Source organism: Oncorhynchus clarkii, unplaced genomic scaffold, assembly GCF_045791955.1.
Source record: "Oncorhynchus clarkii lewisi isolate Uvic-CL-2024 unplaced genomic scaffold, UVic_Ocla_1.0 unplaced_contig_795_pilon_pilon, whole genome shotgun sequence".
NCBI classification, from domain to species: Eukaryota; Metazoa; Chordata; class Actinopteri; order Salmoniformes; family Salmonidae; genus Oncorhynchus; species Oncorhynchus clarkii.
In genome coordinates, this window is record NW_027257927.1 from 75,468 (window position 1) to 98,714 (window position 23,247).

The window sequence follows — 23,247 nt, forward strand, 5'->3', positions numbered from 1 at the left end:
CTCATTAGAGTGTGAGATGTGGCTGTAGGTTCAGACTGTGAGATGTGACTGTAGGTTCAGACTGTCTTTGTCTCATTAGAGTGTGAGATGTGGCTGTAGGTTCATATTTCAGACTGTCTTTGTCTCATTAGAGTGTGAGATGTGGCTGTAGGTTCATATTTCAGACTGTCTTTGTCTCATTAGAGTGTGAGATGTGGCTGTAGGTTCATATTTCAGACTGTCTTTGTCTCATTAGAGTGTGAGATGTGGCTGTAGGTTCAGACTGTCTTTGTCTCATTAGAGTGTGAGATGTGGCTGTAGGTTCATATTTCAGACTGTCTTTGTCTCATTAGAGTGTGAGATGTGGCTGTAGGTTCAGACTGTCTTTGTCTCATTAGAGTGTGAGATGTGGCTGTAGGTTCAGACTGTCTTTGTCTCATTAGAGTGTGAGATGTGGCTGTAGGTTCAGACTGTCTTTGTCTCAGTAGAGTGTGAGATGTGGCTGTAGGTTCAGACTGTCTTTGTCTCATTAGAGTGTGAGATGTGGCTGTAGGTTCAGACTGTCTTTGTCTCATTAGAGTGTGAGAAGTGGCTGTAGGTTCATATTTCAGCATAAATCTGCATTTGCAACACTTACCCCACTGTTATAAGGTTTCAACTTACAAGACCATCCCAAAATATATTTTTTTGTCATAGGCTCTGAATCTAAACCAGGCTTCCTGCCCCATGATTGAACGATTGATTGACTGACTGATCCCCATCTGTCTGTTTCAGGGGAACAACTTCCGCCGCGAGTACATCGCCACCCAAGGCCCTCTCCCCGGAACCAAGGATGACTTCTGGAGGATGGTGTGGGAGCACAACGTATACAATGTCGTCATGGTGACGCAGTGTGTCGAGAAGGGACGGGTGAGTCGGAGATTCGGGGGGAGGGAGGGAGGGAGGGTGGGGTGACAGATGTGTTTCCATAGTGACTCAGAGAAATAAATAGTTCCTAAAGAACCCTGATAATGGTCAGTAATCTAAATCATTGAGCACTTGACATTAGGCTTGACTGTATTAACCGAACACGTCCTCATTCACATCGACGGGGCTGAAGTGGAGCTGGTCGAGAGTTTCAGTTCCTTGGTGTCCACATCACCAACAAACTATCATGGTCCAAACACACCAAGAAAGTCGTGAAGAGGGCAGGACAACGCCTCTTCCCCCTCAGGAGACTGAAAATATTTGGCATGGGTTCCCAGACCCTCAAAAAGTTATACAGCTGCACCATCGAGAGCATCCTCACCGGTTGCCTCACCGCCGCTGTATATAGCCTCATTACTAACCGGTACCCCCGCACATTGACTCGGTACCGGTACCCGCTGAATATAGCCTCATTACTAACCAGTACCCCCGCACATTGACTCGGCACCGGTACCCGCTGTATATAGCCTCATTACTAACCGGTACCCCCGCACATTGACTCGGGACCGGTACCCGCTGTATATAGCCTCATTACTAACCGGTACCCACGCACATTGACTCGGCACCGGTACCCGCCGAATATAGCCTCATTACTACCCGGTACCCACGCACATTGACTCGGGACCGGTACCCCCCCACATTGACTCGGGACCGGTACCCCCCCACATTGACTCGGGACCGGTACCCACGCACATTGACTCGGGACCGGTACCTGCTGTATATAGCGTCCACATTGACTCGGGACCGGTACCTGCTGTATATAGCCTCCACATTGACTCGGGACCGGTACCTGCTGTATATAGCCTCCACATTGACTCGGGACCGGTACCCCCTGTATATAGCCTCCACATTGACTCGGGACCGGTATATTGACTCGGGACCGGTACCTGCTGTATGTAGTCTCCACATTGACTCGGGACCGGTACCCCCTGTATATAGCCTCCACATTGACTCGGGACCGGTACCCCTCCACATTGACTCGGGACCGGTACCCCTCCACATTGACTCGGTACCTGCTGTATATAGCCTCCACATTGACTCGGGACCGGTACCTGCTGTATATAGCCTCCACATTGACTCTGTACCGGTACCCCCTGTATATAGCCTCCACATTGACTCGGGACCGGTACCCCCGCACATTGACTCGGGACCGGTACCCGCTGTATATAGCCTCATTACTAACCGGTACCCCCGCACATTGACTCGGGACCGGTACCTGCTGTATATAGTCTCCACATTGACTCGGGACCGGTACCTGCTGTATATAGTCTCCACATTGACTCGGTACCTGTACCCCCACACACTGACTCGGGACCTGCTGTATACTGTCATTATTGTTATTTTATTGTGTTTTTACTTTAGTTTGTTTAGAAAATATATTCTTAAAACTGCATTGTTGGTTAAGGCCTTGCCAGTAAGCATTTCACGGTAAGGTCTAAACCTGTTGTATTCGGTGCATTGTGACAAATACAATTTGATTTGATTAGACATAAGTCTGATATTATTGGACTTTACTTTGTGTGGGACATTTTGGGTGGATAGAGGGATGAATGGATGGGGATAGAGGGATGAATGGATGGGGATAGAGGGATGAATGGATGGGGATAGAGGGATGAATGGATGGGGATAGATGGATGAATGGATGGGGATAGATGGATGAATGGATGGGGATAGAGGGATGAATGGATGGGGATAGAGGGATGAATGGATGGGGATAGAGGGATGAATGGATGGGGATAGATGGATGAATGGATGGGGATAGAGGGATGAATGGATGGGGATAGAGGGATGAATGGATGGGGATAGAGGGATGAATGGATGGGGATAGAGGGATGAATGGATGGATGGGGATAGAGGGATGAATGGATGGGGATAGAGGGATGAATGGATGGGGATAGAGGGATGAAGGGATGGGGATAGATGGATGAATGGATGGGGATAGAGGGGTGAATGGATGGGGATAGATAGTTGAATGGATGGGGATAGAGGGATGGACAAACAAACACATGAATAAATGAACAAACTATTCAATAAATAACTCAATCCCTTAATCAACCAGTCAGTCAGTCGGTCAGTCAGACAACAAATCAAGAGATCTAAAGGTCTAACCGTGGCCATTGTTGTCCCCGTCCAGGTGAAGTGTGACCACTACTGGCCGGCTGACCGGGAGCCTCTGTACTATGGAGACCTGGTGGTTCAAATGCTGTCTGAGTCTGTCCTGGCTGAATGGACAATCAGGGAGTTCAAGATCAGCTCTGTGAGTAACAATCACCTCAGAAACAATCACTTAAGAAACAATTGCCTCAGAAACAATCACCTCAGAAACAATCACCTCAGAAACAATCACCTCAGTTACAATCACCTCAGTTACAATCACCTCAGTAACAATCACCTCAGAATCAATCACTTCAGAAACAATTGCCTCAGAAACAATCACCTCAGAAACAATCACCTCAGTTACAATCACCTCAGTTACAATCACCTCAGTAACAATCACCTCAGTAACAATCACCTCAGTAACAATCACCTCAGTTACAATCACCTCAGTAACAATCACCTCAGTAACATTCACCTCAGTAACATTCACCTCAGTAACATTCACCTCAGTAACATTCACCTCAGTAACAATCACCTCAGAAACAATCACCTCAGTAACAAGCATCTCAGTAACAATCACCTCAGTAACAATCACCTCAGTAACAATCACTTCAGTAACAATCACCTGAGTAACAATCACCTCAGTAACAATCACTTCAGTAACAATCACCTGAGTAACAATCACCTCAGAAACAATCACCTCAGTAACAATCACCTCAGTAACAATCACCTCAGAAACAATCACTGCAGATAATATGGCAGCTTCTCTGTTACTGTCACTCTATTGAAAGCTGTAGCCCAACTGAAGAGCTTTCAGTTCATTAGGACAACCTGTTTTTATATAAACCATCAGTACCAAGACAGATAAAACTGTTCAATCCTCTAATCGCTTAGATCCTGATCTACAAAGTACATTCTAGACCTGGTGTGGAGGTCCGACTTTATTTTTTTTTAATGTATTTATTTATATTTTATTTATATTTTATTTAACCAGGTAAGTCAGTGACGAAAAAATTCTTATTTACAATGACGGCCTATCCCGGCCACACCAGGCCAACGCTGGGCCAATTGTGCGCCGCCCTATGGGACTCCCAATCCTGGCCGGATGTGATTCAGCCTGGATTTGAGCCAGGGACTGTAGTGTCGTCTCTTGCACTGAGATACAGTACCTTAGACCGTTGCGCCACTCGGTAGCCCCCAAGAGGGAGATACCCTGCATTTCCTGTCCTGAACATCCCTCATCTTGTGTCTCTTCAGGAGGGTCGTCCCAGCTTCCCTCGGGTGGTGAGACACTTCCACTACACGGTATGGCCAGACCACGGGGTCCCCGAGACCACCCAGTCCCTCATCGAGTTCGTACGGACCGTCAGGGACTACATCGACAGGGCCCCCAGTACTGGAGCCACCGTTGTTCACTGCAGGTATGTGGAAGGGCCACATCGGTGTGTGTGTGTGTGTGTGTGTGTGTGTGTGTGTGTGTGTGTGTGTGTGTGTGAGTGAGTGAGTGTGTGTGTGTGTGTGTGTGTGTGTAGATGCCAGTGTAGATGTAAAGTTAGCGGAGTCAGAGGGTTCCTCTCCCATCAGAAAGAGGTTCCCCCTTGGCAGACGTCAGTCAAAGAGAAGACCAGCAACGTGAGAAAAGGTATTGAGGCCGGTTTAATCATTGATCAGCTCCATACATGAGACTCGTCCCCTCGCAGGGTTGGGGAGTAACGGATGACAAGTAATCCACTACATATAAGGGATTACAACAGAAACAGTAACTGTAATCCGTTACCAGCTAAAATATTGTAATCAGATACTTTTGAAAAACTAGATGATTACTTCGAGGATTACTTTAAAAATAAAAAGATGTTTGCGAGAATAAAAAAAATCTTTGCCACTTCTCTGTTTTGTCAATGACATTCAAATCAGCATTGAAAAAAGGTGGAAGTTTAAGTTTGTTCCACCTAAGAGAGTCTGACCACCAATCAGAGACCACTATGATGACACACCAAATGATGACCACCAATCAGAGACCACTATGATGACACACCAAATGTGTTTGATGGATTGTGGGAAAAGAGCAGGAATAGGCGTTTGTAGGCTACAGTCCAAGCTGTGTCTTCCAATGGTGCGACTGCTGTCGGCATCCAAAGATGATATATGTAGCCCTCGCTACATATTCGTCGCCAGACCCACTGGCTCCAGGTCATCTACAAGTCCATGCTAGGTAAAGCTCCGCCTTATCTCAGTTCACTGGTTACGATGGCAACACCCATCCGTAGCACGCGCTCCAGCAGGTGTATCTCACTGATCATCCCTAAAGCCAACACCTCATTTGGCCGCCTTTCGTTCCAATTCTCTGCTGCCTGTGACTGGAACGAATTGCAAAAATCGCTGAAGTTGGAGACTTTTATCTCCCTCACCAACTTCAAACATCTGCTATCTGAGCAGCTAACCGATCGCTGCAGCTGTACATAGTCTATTGGTAAATAGCCCACCCATTTTCACCTACCTCATCCCCATACTGTTTTTATTTATTTATTTTTTTCTGCTCTTTTGCACACCAATATCTCTACCTGTACATAACCATCTGATCATTTATCACTCCAGTGTTAATCTGCATAATTGTAATTATTCGCCTACCTTCTCATGCCTTTTGCACACAATGTATATAGACTCTCTTTTTTCTACTGTGTTATTGACTTGTTAATTGTTTACTCCATGTGTAACTCTGTGTTGTCTGTTCACACTGCTATGCCTTATCTTGGCCAGGTCGCAGTTGCAAATGAGAACTTGTTCTCAACTAGCCTACCTGGTTAAATAAAGGTGAAATAAATAAATAAATAAAATGATCCAACTTGAATAAACGCTTGGAAGTAAGGATGACATCAGTGGTGTTGTCTACGGCGATACAGATATCACTTCTTACTGTTATCTACACAGGGCATTGATGTGAATCACACTGCTGCTCTCTCATTTAGCTATTTGCGCCTTACAGATTATGGTTGTTGTGGACGGCTGTTCACAAATCTAAATGTGTATTTGAACCCAATAATAGTTGAATTCAATAAGTTTAAGCTGCCTATCAATCACTGTTTTTGAAACCAGTGGACAGCCAGTGAAAAACGTGCTCTGGCAACAGCTGTATAGTGTGGATCCCAGCCTATAGAATAACAGCTGTATAGTGTGGATCCCAGCCTATGGAATAACAGCTGTATAGTGAGGATCCCAGCCTATAGAATAACAGCTGTATAGTGAGGATCCCAGCCTATGGAATAACAGCTGTATAGTGAGGATCCCAGCCTATGGAATAACAGCTGTATAGTGAGGATCCCAGCCTATGGAATAACAGCTGTATAGTGAGGATCCCAGCCTATAGAATAACAGCTGTATAGTGAGGATCCCTGTCTATAGAATAACAGCTGTATAGTGTGGATCCCAGCCTATGGAATAACAGCTGTATAGTGTGGATCCCAGCCTATAGAATAACAGCTGTATAGTGTGGATCCCAGCCTATAGAATAACAGCTGTATAGTGTGGATCCCAGCCTATGGAATAACAGCTGCATAGTGTGGATCCCAGCCTATGGAATAAACGTGGGGCTTTAATCGCTCTCTCTAATTCAAGCTGATAAATAAAATAAAACATCCATAGACCTAATGAACACACGCTCAAACTCACACACTTTGGATTGGATAGACTTAAAGAGACGTTATGTAGTTGCTACATCCATTTTTTTCTATTTATAAATGTATATTTGTATATATCCATTGATTCTTGAAGAATATAACTTATAAATGCCTCATGAGTTTAGTTCAACTGTCACACTCAATATATATGTTTGTTTTACACCATGTTTGTAAACATTGTAAATGTAAACAGGCCTCATAACATGGTTAAAACAATCATTGTGACATCATGGAGGGTCAGTCCTCGCATCCATAGCTCTGTCTATTAACCCGAGAGTGGTTACATTTCTCCAGGCCCATCCCTCAGCTTTTTACCAAAACAGAGGCGAAGCGTCCATTTTGTCATTGTTTCATCTGTGGATTTGCCCTTTAAAACAGCTCCATGTTGTCAATGTATCAAAGTGTCACCAACAAAAAGGTCAACAATAGGCCTGTATCAAACGCAGCACATGCCAAGCATGTTTCACGTGTAAATAGCACTTTTCATTCCATGAGCGCAGCATTTATTTTTCAAATCAATGAGCCCAATCGGTCCTCCAGGGCTGGCTAATAAGTCCTTAGTTTTGATCGATAAGCAGGATGTTTGCCTCTTCCTCAGTCCTTTCAGACCTTAATTACTTTTCACAATGAGGGAATGTTTGGCCTCGGGTTAAACAACTAGGCTGATCTATACTTCCATATTAACAAGTCCTATTCCTGAAGACCAAGGGGTATAACGTTTATTGGAATGACTGGAATTCTGATAGACTTTGGTTTTTAATGTATGAACCTGGCTGATGGTGTCTGGACCACCCTCAGCTCTATATAGACAGAAATTAGATGAACCTGGCTGATGGTGTCTGGACTACCCTCAGCTCTATATAGACAGAAATGAGATTAACCTGGCTGATGGTGTCTGGACCACCCTCAGCTCTATATAGACAGAAATGAGATGAACCTGGCTGATGGTGAACTGGACCACCCTCAGCTCTATATAGACAGAAATGAGATTAACCTGGCTGATGGTGTCTGGACCACCCTGAGCTCTATATAGACAGAAATGAGATGAACCTGGCTGATGGTGAACTGGACCACCCTCAGCTCTATATAGACAGAAATTAGATGAACCTGGCTGATGGTGAACTGGACCACCCTCAGCTCTATATAGACAGAAATTAGATGAACCTGGCTGATGGTGTCTGGACCACCCTCAGCTCTATATAGACAGAAATGAGATGAACCTGGCTGATGGTGTCTGGACCACCCTCAGCTCTATATAGACAGAAATGAGATGAACCTGGCTGATGGTGATCAGGACCACCCTCAGCTCTATATAGACAGAAATGAGATGAACCTGGCTGATGGTGTCTGGACCACCCTCAGCTCTATGTAGACAGAAATTAGATGAACCTGGCCGATGGTGCTCTACACTCCTTCAGTTTCAGATCAACAGGAATGTAAAGTTCACAGATAAGCCACAACATACTTTACAGGAAGGAGAAGTAAGGGTCGATAAGCCACAACATACTTTACAGGAAGGAGAAGTAAGTAAGGGTCGATGAGCCACAACACACTCTACAGGAAGGAGAAGTAAGTAAGGGTCGTTAAACCACAACACACTTTACAGGAAGGAGAAGTAAGTAAGGGTCGATAAGCCACAACACACTTTACAGGAAGGAGAAGTAAGTAAGGGTCGTTAAGCCACAACACACTTTACAGGAAGGAGAAGTAAGTAAGGGTCGATAAGCCACAACATACTTTACAGGAAGGAGAAGTAAGGGTCGTTAAGCCACAACATACTTTACAGGAAGGAGAAGTAAGGGTCGTTAAGCCACAACATACTTTACAGGAAGGAGAAGTAAGGGTCGTTAAGCCACAACATACTTTACAGGAAGGAGAAGTAAGTAAGGGTCGATAAGCCACAACACACTTTACAGGAAGGAGAAGTAAGTAAGGGTCGATAAGCCACAACATACTTTACAGGAAGGAGAAGTAAGTAAGGGTCGTTAAGCCACAACACACTTTACAGGAAGGAGAAGTAAGTAAGGGTCGATAAGCCACAACATACTTTACAGGAAGGAGAAGTAAGTAAGGGTCGATAAGCCACAACATACTTTACAGGAAGGAGAAGTAAGTACGGGTCGATAAGCCACAACATACTTTACAGGAAGGAGAAGTAAGGGTCGTTAAGCCACAACATACTTTACAGGAAGGAGAAGTAAGGGTCGATAAGCCACAACACACTTTACAGGAAGGAGAAGTAAGTAAGGGTCGATAAGCCACAACACACTTTACAGGAAGGAGAAGTAAGGGTCGTTAAGCCACAACACACTTTACAGGAAGGAGAAGTAAGTAAGGGTCGTTAAGCCACAACACACTTTACAGGAAGGAGAAGTAAGTACGGGTCGATAAGCCACAACACACTTTACAGGAAGGAGAAGTAAGGGTCGTTAAGCCACAACACACTTTACAGGAAGGAGAAGTAAGGGTTGATAAGCCACAACACACTTTACAGGAAGGAGAAGTAAGGGTCGTTAAGCCACAACACACTTTACAGGAAGGAGAAGTAAGGGTCGATAAGCCACAACACACTTTACAGGAAGGAGAAGTAAGTAAGGGTCGTTAAGCCACAACACACTTTACAGGAAGGAGAAGTAAGTACGGGTTGATAAGCCACAACACACTTTACAGGAAGGAGAAGTAAGTAAGGGTCGTTTTTCCCCCAGAGGAAAGTCCATTACTCGGCGGTGACTCTTTCTCCAGACGCGGGTATCGCTCTCAGCTACAGGAGTCTGCCATTCCATCACTGTTGGTGACGTCTAGAGCCTAGACCAGAGATCTACTGACCCTGACCTGCTCCCCTTTATGTCCAAGATGTTAGATGTGCCGTCAAAGTGGAGAGAGAACTCTGTTAGTACTGGTGTACTGTGTTTCAGTGAAGCGTCCAGCTGGAATGATGTTATGTGCAACGTCCTGGATGATGGATTGTGATTCACCGTCATCATTTATCATTACTGTGTGTGTGTGTGTGTGTGTGTGTGTGTGTGTGTGTGTGTGTGTGTGTGTGTGTGTGTGTGTGTGTGTGTGTGTGTGCGTGTCAAAGGAGAAATCCTTCAATCAGGATGGTAGCTGTTTAGGCACACCAATTAAATTAAAAACCAATATCAAATTATTTTAATATGACTTACCGCAAGTGCATAAATACATGGACGTCAATGGTAAATGTTATGTAAACTACATGAATCACTCTTCTCTCTCTCTCTCTCTCCCTCAGTGCTGGAGTGGGTCGTACAGGGACGTTCATGGTTCTGGACCGGGTCCTTCAACAGCTGGACAGCATAGGAACAGTGGACGTCTACGGCTGTGTGTTTGACCTCCGACTGCACCGCTCTCACATGGTGCAAACAGAGGTAACGACGGATAAAACCCTCAGCTCATTCAACACTACTGTTTCCATCAGCTGGTACATTTCCATGAGTATAATGAACGTCAATGTTAGCCAGTGATACCCAGTGATAATATATAGCCAGTGATAATATATAGCCAGTGATACCCAGTGATAATATATAGCCAGTGATAATATATAGCCAGTGATAATATATAGCCAGTGATACCCAGTGATAATATATAGCCAGTGATACCTAGTGATAATATATAGCCAGTGATAATATATAGCCAGTGATAATATATAGCCAGTGATAATATATAGCCAGTGATAATATATAGCCAGTGATACCCAGTGATAATATATAGCCAGTGATACCCAGTGATAATATATAGCCAGTGATAATATATAGCCAGTGATACCCAGTGACAATATATAGCCAGTGATAATATATAGCCAGTGATAATATATAGCCAGTGATAATATATAGCCAGTGATACCCAGTGATAATATATAGCCAGTGATAATATATAGCCAGTGATAATATATAGCCAATGATAATATATAGCAAGTGATAATATATAGCAAGTGATCCCCAGTGATATTATATAGCCAGGGATAATATATAGCCAATGATATTATATAGCCAGTGATAATATATAGCCAGAGATATTATATAGCCAGTGATAATATATAGCCAGTGATAACATATAGCCAGAGATATTATATACCCAGTGAAAATATATAGCCAGTGATAATATATAGCCAGTGATACCCAGTGATAATATATAGCCAGTGATAATATATAAGTGATAATATGTAGCCAGTGATAATATATAGCCAGTGATAATATATAGCCAGTGATAATATATAGCCAGTGATAATAAACAACCAGTGATATTATACAGCCAGTGATAATATATAGCCAGTGATATTATATAGCCAGTGATAATATATAGCCAGTGATATTATATAGCCAGTGATATTATATAGCCAGTGATAATATATAGCCAGTGATAATATATAGCCAAAGATAACATTTAGCCAGTGATCCTCAGTGATAATATGTAGCCAGTGATAACATATAGCCAGTGATATTATATAGCCAGTGATAATATTAAGTGATAATATATAGCCAGTGATATTATGTAGCCAGTGATATTATTTAGCCAGTGATAATATATAGCCAGTGACAATATATAGCCAGTGATAATATATAGCCAGTGATATTATTTAGCCAGTGATATTATATAGCCAGTGATAATATGGAGCCAGTGATAATATATAGCCAGTGATATTATTTAGCCAGTGATATTATATAGCCAGTGATAATATATAGCCAGTGATAATATATAGCCAGTGATAATATATAGCCAGTGATAATATATAGCCAATGATATTATATAGCCAGTGATAATATATAGCCAGTGATAATATATAGCCAGTGATAATATATAGCCAATGATATTATATAGCCAGTGATATTATATAGCCAGTGATAATATATAGCCAGTGATAATATATAGCCAGTGATAATATATAGCCAGTGATAATATATAAATGATAATATATAAGTGATAATATGTAAATTATAATATATAAGTGATAATATATAGTCGGTGATAATATATAAGTGATATTATATAGCCAGAGATATTATATAGCCAGTGATATTATATAGCCAGAGATAATATATAGCCAGGAATAATAAATGGGGATGTGTATCAGAAAGTCGTGTTTCAGCAGAATCAAAGGGAAGGCTTCATCCCATTGATCTGCTATGCAGTGGTAATGATAGCACAATGTTTGTGCCTGAGACACAACGTCTTGCAATAGCTCCCCAATCATAATGCCTAGGCTTTAGCTTCGTGGGATAACACAGTCTGTTGTCAAAATGGCAAAGGCACAACGCATTTAGCAGACATGTTGCATGAACAGTAGTATTGATGTGAATGCTGTCCTCCCCACAGTAGATGAACAGTAGTATTGGTGTGAATGCTGTCCTCCCCACAGCAGATGAACAGTAGTATTGATGTGAATGCTGTCCTCCCCACAGTAGATGAACAGTAGTATTGGTGTGAATGCTGTCCTCCCCACAGCAGATTAACAGTAGTATTGATGTGAATGCTGTTCTCCCCACAGCAGATGAACAGTAGTATGGATGTGAATGCTGTCCTCCCCACAGCAGATGAACAGTAGTATTGGTGATATTGATGTGAATGCTGTCCTCCCCACAGCAGATGAACAGTAGTATTGGTGATATTAATGTGAATGCTGTCCTCCCCACAGTACCAGTACTCCTTCCTCCACCAGTGTGTTCGAGATGTCCTGAGAGCCAGGAAGCTCCGTAGTGAGCAGGAGAACCCTCTCTACCCCATCTATGAGAACTTCAACCCAGACTACTACCGTGGTAAGACTATACCACCATACCAAGACTATATATCCAGACTACTACCGTGGTAAGACTACACCACCATACCAAGACTATATATCCAGACTACTACCGTGGTAAGACTATACCAGCATACCAAGACTATATATCCAGACTACTACCGTGGTAAGACTACACCACCATAACAAGACTATATATCCAGACTACTACCATGGTAAGACTATACCAAGACTATATATCCAGACTACTACCATGGTAAGACTATACCAAGACTATATATCCAGACTACTACCATGGTAAGACTATACCAAGACTATATATCCAGACTACTACCATGGTAAGACTATACCAAGACTACCAGACTACTACCATGGTAAGACTATACCAAGACTATATATCCAGACTACTACCATGGTAAGACTATACCAAGACTATATATCCAGACTACTACCATGGTAAGACTATACCAAGACTATATATCCAGACTACTACCATGGTATGACTTTACCACCATACCAAGACTATATATCCAGACTACTACCATGGTAGGACTATACCACATTACCAAGACTATATATCCAGACTACTACCATGGTAAGACTTTACCACCATACCAAGACTATATATCCAGACTACTACCATGGTAAGACTATACCAAGACTATATATCCAGACTACTACCATGGTAAGACTTTACCACCATACTAAGACTATATATCCAGACTACTACCATGGTAAGACTACACCACCATACCAAGACTATATATCCAGACTACTACCATGGTAAGACTATACCAAGACTATATATCCAGACTACTACCATGGTAGGACTATACCACCATACCAAGACTATATATCCAGACTACTACCATGGTAAGACTATACCAAGACTATATATGCAGACTACTACCATGGTTAGACTATACCCCCATACCAAGACTATACATCCAGACTACTACCATGGTAAGACTATACCAAGACTATATATCCAGACTACTAACATGGTTAAACTATACCAAGACTATATATCCAGACTACTACCATGGTAAGACTATACCACATTACCAAGACTATATATCCAGACTACTACCATGGTAAGACTATACCACCATACCAAGACTATATATCCAGACTACTACCATGGTAAGACTATACCCCCATACCAAGACTATATATTCAGACTATTACCATGGTAAGACTATACCAAGACTATATATCCAGACTACTACCATGGTAAGACTATAACACCATACCAAGACTATATATCCAGACTACTAACATGGTAAGACTATACCCCCATACCAAGACTATATATCCAGACTACTACCATGGTAAGACTATACCACCATACCAAGACTATATATCCAGTCTACTACCATGGTAAGACTATACCACCATACCAAGACTATATATCCAGACTACTACCATGGTAAAACTATACCCCCATACCAAGACTATATATCCAGACTACTACCATGGTAAGACTATACCAAGACTATATATCCAGACTATTACCATGGTAAGACTATACCAAGACTATATATCCAGACTACTTCCATGGTAAGACTATAACACCATACCAAGACTATATATCCAGACTACTAACATGGTAAGACTATACCCCCATACCAAGGCTATATATCCAGACTACTACCATGGTAAGACTATACCACCATACCAAGACTATATATCCAGTCTACTACCATGGTAAGACTATACCACCATACCAAGACTATATATCCAGACTACTACCATGGTAAGACTATACCACATTACCAAGACTATATATCCAGACTACTACCATGGTAAGACTATACCACCATACCAAGACTATATATCCAGACTACTACCATGGTAAGACTATACCACCATACCAAGACTATATATCCAGTCTACTACCATGGTAAGACTATACCCCCATTCCAAGACTATACAGTGCCTTGCGAAAGTATTCGGCCCCCTTGAACTTTGCGACCTTTTGCCACATTTCAGGCTTCAAACATAAAGATATAAAACTGTCTTTTTTTGTGAAGAATCAACAACAAGTGGGACACAATCATGAAGTGGAACGACATTTATTGGATATTTCAAACTTTTTTAACAAATCAAAAACTGAAAAATTGGGCGTGCAAAATTATTCAGCCCCCTTAAGTTAATACTTTGTAGCGCCACCTTTTGCTGCGATTACAGCTGTAAGTCGCTTGGGGTATGTCTCTATCAGTTTTACACATCGAGAGACTGAATTTTTTTCCCATTCCTCCTTGCAAAACAGCTCGAGCTCAGTGAGGTTGGATGGAGAGCATTTGTGAACAGCAGTTTTCAGTTCTTTCCACAGATTCTCGATTGGATTCAGGTCTGGACTTTGACTTGGCCATTCTAACACCTGGATATGTTTATTTTTGAACCATTCCATTGTAGATTTTGCTTTATGTTTTGGATCATTGTCTTGCTGGAAGACAAATCTCCGTCCCAGTCTCAGGTCTTTTGCAGACTCCATCAGGTTTTCTTCCAGAATGGTCCTGTATTTGGCTCCATCCATCCTCCCATCAATTTGAACCATCTTCCCTGTCCCTGCTGAAGAAAAGCAGGCCCAAACCATGATGCTGCCACCACCATGTTTGACAGTGGGGATGGTGTGTTCAGCTGTGTTGCTTTTACGCCAAACATAATGTTTTGCATTGTTGCCAAAAAGTTCAATTTTGGTTTCATCTGACCAGAGCACCTTCTTCCACATGTTTGGTGTGTCTCCCAGGTGGCTTGTGGCAAACTTTAAACAACACTTTTTATGGATATCTTTAAGAAATGGCTTTCTTCTTGCCACTCTTCCATAAAGGCCAGATTTGTGCAATATACGACTGATTGTTGTCCTATGGACAGAGTCTCCCACCTCAGCTGTAGATCTCTGCAGTTCATCCAGAGTGATCATGGGCCTCTTGGCTGCATCTATGATCAGTCTTCTCCTTGTATGAGCTGAAAGTTTAGAGGGACGGCCAGGTCTTGGTAGATTTGCAGTGGTCTGATACTCCTTCCATTTCAATATTATCGCTTGCACAGTGCTCCTTGGGATGTTTAAAGCTTGGGAAATCTTTTTGTATCCAAATCCGGCTTTAAACTTCTTCACAACAGTATCTCGGACCTGCCTGGTGTGTTCCTTGTTCTTCATGATGCTCTCTGCGCTTTTAACGGACCTCTGAGACTATCACAGTGCAGGTGCATTTATACGGAGACTTGATTACACACAGGTGGATTGTATTTATCATCAATAGTCATTTAGGTCAACATTGGATCATTCAGAGATCCTCACTGAACTTCTGGAGAGAGTTTGCTGCACTGAAAGTAAAGGGGCTGAATAATTTTGCACGCCCAATTTTTCAGTTTTTGATTTGTTAAAAAAGTTTGAAATATCCAATAAATGTTGTTCCACTTCATGATTGTGTCCCACTTGTTGTTGATTCTTCACAAAAAAATACAGTTTTATATCTTTATGTTTGAAGCCTGAAATGTGGCAAAAGGTCGCAAAGTTCAAGGGGGCCGAATACTTTCGCAAGGCACTGTATATCCAGACTACTACCATGGTAAGACTATACCACCATACCAAGACTATATATCCAGTCTGCTACCATGGTAAGACTGTACTAAGACTATATATCCAGTCTACTACCATGGTAAGACTGTACCAAGACTATATATCCAGACTACTACCATGGTAAGACTATACCCCCATACCAAGACTATATATCCAGTCTACTACCATGTTAAGACTATACCACCATACCAGGACTATATATCCAGACTATAGATATAGGTCTACCAATATAATTAGAATTACAAGCACGGACAGACGGCTGTAAGCCTACCAATAGAATTACCATGACTGTAATGGACAGACGGCTGTAAGCCTACCAATTGAATTACCATGACTGGAACGGACAGACGGCTGTAAGCCTACCAATAGAATTACCATGACAGGAACGGACAAAGCCAACATGGTGGTTGGCTGGTCCCTCCACCAGAGAACATAGACTTGATGGTTAGACTGGTCCCTCCACCAGAGAACATAGACTTGATGGTTAGACGGTTAGATGGTTATCCCATTCTAGTTTGTCTAACTCTATGTCTTTAATCACAGTTCCATTTTGAGTCGCTAAAACGATAATCCCCTAAACCGTCTAAACGACTTAATCATACGGAAGGGTACATTTAGTACACGTGTGTTTTTTAAATAATATTTGACTAAATGTGCCTTTTGTTTGTCTTACTCTCTTCAGATTTTGTGTACACGGGACGCTAACTAACGACAGTCTGGGTTCCTCTCCACACAGCTGAGTGAGAAGGAAAACCAGGGAAGAATCTGTTCAATACCACCAGACAGCCAAGCACTATTTTTGATACACTGTTGGTTCAACCTCTCAGGATGTCTATTTAAAATGGAGCAGATTGACGTCTGGAAACATTGGCGTTTCGTCCACTTATAGCTGAATCTTAGGTTGCATTCAATGAGATCTGATTATATTGTTTTGCACCTAATTGTAAAGCTCTTCCAAGAAACATTATTCCCTAAACTCATGTTATTTCAATATTAATAATGTCTGATGAAAAAGACAAAAGGAACTGATATAAAATGTAGATATAATGATTCTTATTCAACGTAAACAGAAAAAAAAGATGAGTGAAAGCTATCAGGCGAAGCAATGAATGGGATTCTATGAGGCGTAGCTTCCCTGCATCACACAGCATTATTATGACAAGGCCTGAATGCCTGAAAACCTTCCCTACATCACAAAGCATTATTATGACAAGGCCTGAATGCCTGAAAACGTTCCCTATATCACACAGCATTATTATGACAAGGCCTGAATGCCTAAAAACCTTCCCTACATCACACAGCATTATTATGACAAGGCCTGAATGCCTGAAAACCTTCCCTGCATCACACAGCCTTATTATGACAAGGCCTGAATGCCTAAAAACCTTCCCTGCATCACACAGCATTATTATGACAAGGCCTGAATGCCTGAAAACCTTCCCTGAAGAAACCTTCCCTGCATCCCAAATGGCACCCTATTCTCTATGGGCCCTAATCAAAAGTTGTGCACTATATAGGGAATAGGGTGCCATTTGGGTACAAAGACTTTTCTGTATAATATGTTCTAAATCGTAGTTGCTGGTTTGTAGTTTAAAAAAATAATGAACCCGGAGCAGACAGACAGACAGCTAGCTGTCTTGAGAGTAGCTCATCACAATGCTGTCTAGATCCTTGTATAAAGTAGCAGACCGTCTGTACAGTTGGTTGTGTTGTGAATAGTCCTCTTATCTTTAAACATGGCGTCAGTTCATGTTGTGTGTGTGTGTGTGTGTACCATTGAGATTGTACAGTAGAGCCTGGAGGAGGGAACAGCATATAGTTTGTATGCCATCTCAGCTACCTATGTTTTCTAGGGCAAAGGGAAAACTCCACTGGAAAACAAACTAGTTTTCGGTTGTTTCCGGAAAGAGGTGGTAACCTTTTCTCCGTGGTCTCTCGAACCAAGATGGAGGGAGTGTTCATGAGAGAGACTGTACGGGTTTTGTACATTACCTTCTTCAAAACATGATGTTGCATTTCTGATCATCCTTTTGCATAAAACTAGGCTGATGGATGTGTCTGTAAACAATACGAACAGTGATCTTTCTATGTCGTGTGTTGAACTGAGCGGGAGATCTCTTCAACTGAATCTGAGCTGGCCAGCTTCCTGATCTACACAGGAGAAGGTCTAGAAGTTGGACTAAACTAAAAAAAAACAACTGAAGAAACTTCACACAATAAGCAATACTGGCCAAATCCTGCTGAGATCCTGGGGATAAAGTGAGAGAATTGAATAAAATGTCAACATCCTGACCCTGTGAGAGGTCTGTAGTGGCCAAGACACTGACCTTTCCAGACTGCAGGTTTTGGGACGTGGCATTTCTCTGTCTGAGCTTCTCTGAGCCCCGAGCCACGGAAACAGACCGAGCTACAGAAGAAACAGTGTTGGTTGGCATTCTTCCCATTGTTACTGAAGACAATGCAGATCTTCAGTAGCTCTCACTGCGTTAGTATTTCAAAATCAATCTGTATCTACATATAAATAGTACGTTCAGATTGAATCTTCTCTCCAATGGCTCCCATTATGTTAGTGTTTCTACTCTATATTACAAAAATCACACATTTATTTTAACTTTGTTGTTCAATTTAAACATAAAAAAATACTAGCTTTAAAAAACAAATACTAAGATGATCATTTTCAGGGTTCTGACTCCTCCCAGTAGTATCAGATGGAACACATTCTGACTCCTCCCAGTAGTATCAGATGGAACACATTCTGACTCCTCCCAGTAGTATCAGATGGAACACATTCTAACTTTTCCCAGTAGTATCAGATGGAACACATTCTAACTTTTCCCAGTAGTATCAGATGGAACACATTCTGACTCCTCCCAGTAGTATCAGATGGAACACATTCTAACTCCTCCCAGTAGTATCAGATGGAACACATTCTAACTTTTCCCAGTAGTATCAGATGGAACACATTCTAACTTTTCCCAGTAGTATCAGATGGAACACATTCTGACTCCTCCCAGTAGTATCAGATGGAACACACCAGTCTCTCAGGCTTGACTCTTTCACCCCTGTCCTCCCCTATAAGCCTAAAGGTCATATCATAAAGAGATTGTCTCCAGATAATAGAGTACAGAAACATCAACTCTCTCCATCTGTTCTCCTCCCTGCTGGGAGTTGAGTGGATTTAATAGTGTGGTATTAAGCTCCACTGTAGATTCCTCAAAAGTTTTTCATTACAGAAATCTATATCAATCCCCTTCCCTCCTGTCAAACTAACACGTTGTTAGATCCCCAATGACCCTCTGGAACACATCTCTCTGGGTTTCACCAGAGTATGGCTGGTGCCCATACAGCAGCTAAAACTTCATGTGACGGCGCTTAGCTACCTGATGAATATTCTCCCAGCGTTTCTGTTTCCCTGTAACATCTCTACTACCTCGCTCACCAACCAACAGTTGACCTGCAGGGGAAACCTTCTAACCCAGGCCTTTAGAAAGAGACAAGGAGAGGAGGGGCAGAGGTGTTGGAGGCAAATCAGAGGAATTAACGGTCTTTAACAGAGAAGTCATGGTGTAAGCCTGCCGTATGTATCATTTACAGTATGTACCATTTACAGTATGTATCATTTACAGTATGTACCATTTACAGTATGTATCATTTACAGTATGTACCATTTACAGTATGTATCATTTACAGTATGTACCATTTACAGTAGGTATCATTTACAGTATGTATCATTTGCAGTTGGTATCATGTACAGTATGTACCATTTACAGTATGTGTCTTTTACAGTTGGTATAATTCCACACTGGAATATGAACATAACTTAAAACTAACTGAAAGAATGTTCCCTAGTCCAGAATGTTCCCTAGCCTAGAATGTTCCCTAGCCTGGAATCTTCCCTAGCCTGGAATGTTCCCTAGCCTGGAATGTTCCCTAGCCTAGAATGTTCCCTAGCCTAGAATGTTCCCTAGCCCAGAATGTTCCCTAGCCTAGAATGTTCCCTAGCCTAGAATGTTCCCTAGCCCAGAATGTTCCCTAGCCTAGAATGTTCCCTAGCCTGGAATCTTCCCTAGCCTTGAATGTTCCCTAGCCTTGAATGTTCCCTAGCCTAGAATGTTCCCTAGCCTAGAATGTTCCCTAGCCTAGAATGTTCCCTAGCCTAGAATGTTCCCTAGCCTAGAATGTTCCCTAGCCTATTGTATTCCCTAGCCTAGAATGTTCCCTTTCATTTAAAAGTAGAGAATGATGTTGTTTATTTTATTTTCATTTGTTTGTTTCTTCATAATCACACTGCTGGAAATGGAGGAGAAAGGTGTTGATGCATGTTCCTAATTGGTTTCCAACTCTGTTTCCGGTCTCTTGTTAATACGATGAGGTAATCTGCCAACTCATTACGTTCAGCACATAGTTAACTATGAACCGTTCATCCCTCTGGAGAACTAAAGTTGTATTAATTAATCACCGATGTAGGCAGGCGTCCCAAAAGGTAAGGCACCCTATTCCCTATATAGTGCACTACTGTTGACCAGAGCCCATAGGGCTGTGGTTAAAAGTAGTGTAATATGTAGGGAATAGGGTGCCATTTGGAGCACACAACCATAGAGTGATCATAGGAGTAGTATCTCTCTAGAGCAGTGTCTTACTCTGTGAGCATACTGCCAAAATAAGGAAGCCTTGTCCAAGCCAGAGCGAACCAAAGGGCAGGAGCCTGTCTCCTGTTTCTGAAGAGTGAGGCAACTTAATGTACTAGTACACCCCCTGGACAGGACACTACTCTGTCTAACTATACTGGTATATATTACTGTACTAGTACTACCCCTGGACAGGACACTAGTCTGTCTGACTATACTGGTATATATTAATGTACTAGTACTACCCCTGGACAGGACACTAGTCTGTCCGACTATACTGGTATATATTAATGTACTAGTACACCCCCTGGACAGGACACTAGTCTGTCTGACTATACTGGTATATATTACTATACTAGTACACCCCCTGGACAGGACACTAGTCTGTCTGACTATACTGGTATATATTAATGTACTAGTACACCCCCTGGACAGGACACTAGTCTGTCTGACTATACTGGTATAGATTGTATATTTGATATTGCGTTAACAGATTGTGAATACCAGAGGTGTCACAACACAACAACTGTCACGTGACCTATACCTACAGGGAAGAGCTGTGCTTCTCTGTCGTATTGTGTTTGCATTGGATCAATGTGAACGAATGTAAACAATGTTATGTTGTAAATATGCCTGGTTTTGTACCCCATGTTTATCCATGTGTATTGGTTGATATGATAAGCTATGTGTCATGTATGTAAGTAAAAAAAAAAAAAGAAGCTTAATTGTTTTGAATATATGATCACATTAATAATACCGAGAATATGCAACCATGTTAAATATGCTAATCATGTATAATAAAATAAGAATATAGATACATCTAGTTGACATTTTGAATGAGATATTCCACATAATGCACTATAAACATTTTGTTTGCAAAAAAATATAAATTCCCAACTGTAATTTTGCCTGCTTGGAAATGATGTGCATGACGTTATTTTACTTAACATTGTTTAGAGAGGACAGAGTCGGCATGCTGGGATTAAATATCCTGGTAGGATTAAAATAGGATTAAATATCCTGGTAGGATTAAATATCCTGGTAGGACTAAATATCCTGGTAGAATTAAATATCCTGGTAGGATTAAATATCCTGGTAGGATTAAATATCCTGGTAGGATTAAATATCCTGGTAGGACTGGATATCCTGGTAGGACTGAATATCCTGGTAGGATTGAATATCCTGGTAGGATTAAATATCCTGGTAGGATTAAATATCCTGGTAGGATTAAATATCCTGGTAGGACTGGATATCCTGGTAGGACTGAATATCCTGGTAGGATTGAATATCCTGGTAGGATTAAATATCCTGGTAGGATTAAATATCCTGGTAGGATTAAATATCCTGGTAGGACTGGATATCCTGGTAGGACTGGATATCCTGGTAGGACTGGATATCCTGGTAGGACTGAATATCCTGGTAGGATTAAATATCCTGGTAGGATTGAATATCCTGGTAGAACTGTGTGCGTGGTATGACTGAATATATCCTGATAGGACTGAATATATCCTGGTAGGACTGTGTGCCTGGTAGAACTAAATATATACTGGTAGGACTGAATATATCCTGGTAGGACTGAATATCCTGGTAAGACTGTGTGCCTGGTAGGACTGAATGTATCCTGGTAGGACTGAATATATACTGGTAGGACTGTGTGCCTGGTAGGACTGAATATATCCTGGTAGCACTGAATATATCCTGGAAGGACTGAATATCCTGGTAGAACTGTGTGCCTGGTAGGACTGAATATCCTGGTAGGACTGAATATATCCTGGTAGGACTGAATATATCCTGGTAGGACTGAATATATCCTGGTAGGACTGAATATATCCTGGTAGGACTGTGTGCCTGGGTAACCTGCACTGATCTTACAGAAGGCATTACCCTGAATCTGAACCTTAGAGCTGCTCTGTGTGTGGAGGGGGCCTCTCTAGGACAGCTCTGTGTGTAGAGGGGCCCTCTCTAGGACAGCTCTGTGTGTAGAGGGGCCCTCTCTAGGACAGCTCTGTGTGTAGAGGGGCCCTCTCTAAGACAGTTATGTGTGTGGAGGGGCCCTCTCTAAGACAGCTCTGTGTGTAGAGGGGCCCTCTCTAAGACAGTTATGTGTGTAGAGGGGCCCTCTCTAAGACAGTTATGTGTGTAGAGGGGCCCTCTCTAAGACAGCTCTGTGTGTAGAGGGGCCCTCTCTAGGACAGCTCTGTGTGTAGAGGGGCCCTATCTAAGACAGTTCTGTGTGTAGAGGGGCCCTCTCTAGGACAGCTCTGTGTGTAGAGGGGCCCTCTCTAAGACAGTTATGTGTGTAGAGGGGCCCTCTCTAAGACAGCTCTGTGTGTGGAGGGGCCCTCTCTAGGACAGCTCTGTGTGTAGAGGGGCCCTATCTAAGACAGTTCTGTGTGTAGAGGGGCCCTCTCTAGGACAGCTCTGTGTGTAGAGGGGCCCTCTATAAGACAGTTATGTGTGTAGAGGGGCCCTCTCTAAGACAGCTCTGTGTGTGGAGGGGCCCTCTCTAGGACAGCTCTGTGTGTAGAGGGGCCCTATCTAAGACAGTTCTGTGTGTAGAGG

At 42.3% G+C, this 23,247-nt stretch overlaps 1 protein-coding gene and 1 long non-coding RNA gene across 2 annotated transcripts in view; both read left to right on the top strand.

Moving 5' to 3' along the window:
* Positions 1 to 20,082, top strand: part of LOC139393674 (receptor-type tyrosine-protein phosphatase beta-like) — a gene marked incomplete at its 5' end in the record, with an annotated part of 94,372 nt that extends 74,290 nt beyond the window's left edge. The window contains 6 exons of the mRNA XM_071142018.1: positions 754 to 888; positions 3,080 to 3,202; positions 4,300 to 4,463; positions 9,970 to 10,105; positions 12,370 to 12,490; positions 16,740 to 20,082. Coding sequence (XP_070998119.1) covers positions 754 to 888; positions 3,080 to 3,202; positions 4,300 to 4,463; positions 9,970 to 10,105; positions 12,370 to 12,490; positions 16,740 to 16,762 — 702 coding nt within the window. The remainder of the gene's footprint in view (positions 1 to 753; positions 889 to 3,079; positions 3,203 to 4,299; positions 4,464 to 9,969; positions 10,106 to 12,369; positions 12,491 to 16,739) is intronic.
* A 63-nt stretch (positions 20,083 to 20,145) lies between these two features.
* LOC139393675 (uncharacterized) lies at positions 20,146 to 21,582 on the top strand. Its single transcript, XR_011629789.1, has 2 exons — positions 20,146 to 20,540; positions 20,630 to 21,582. It is a non-coding gene; the product is annotated as an uncharacterized lncRNA (long non-coding RNA).
* The last annotated feature ends 1,665 nt before the right edge of the window (positions 21,583 to 23,247 follow it).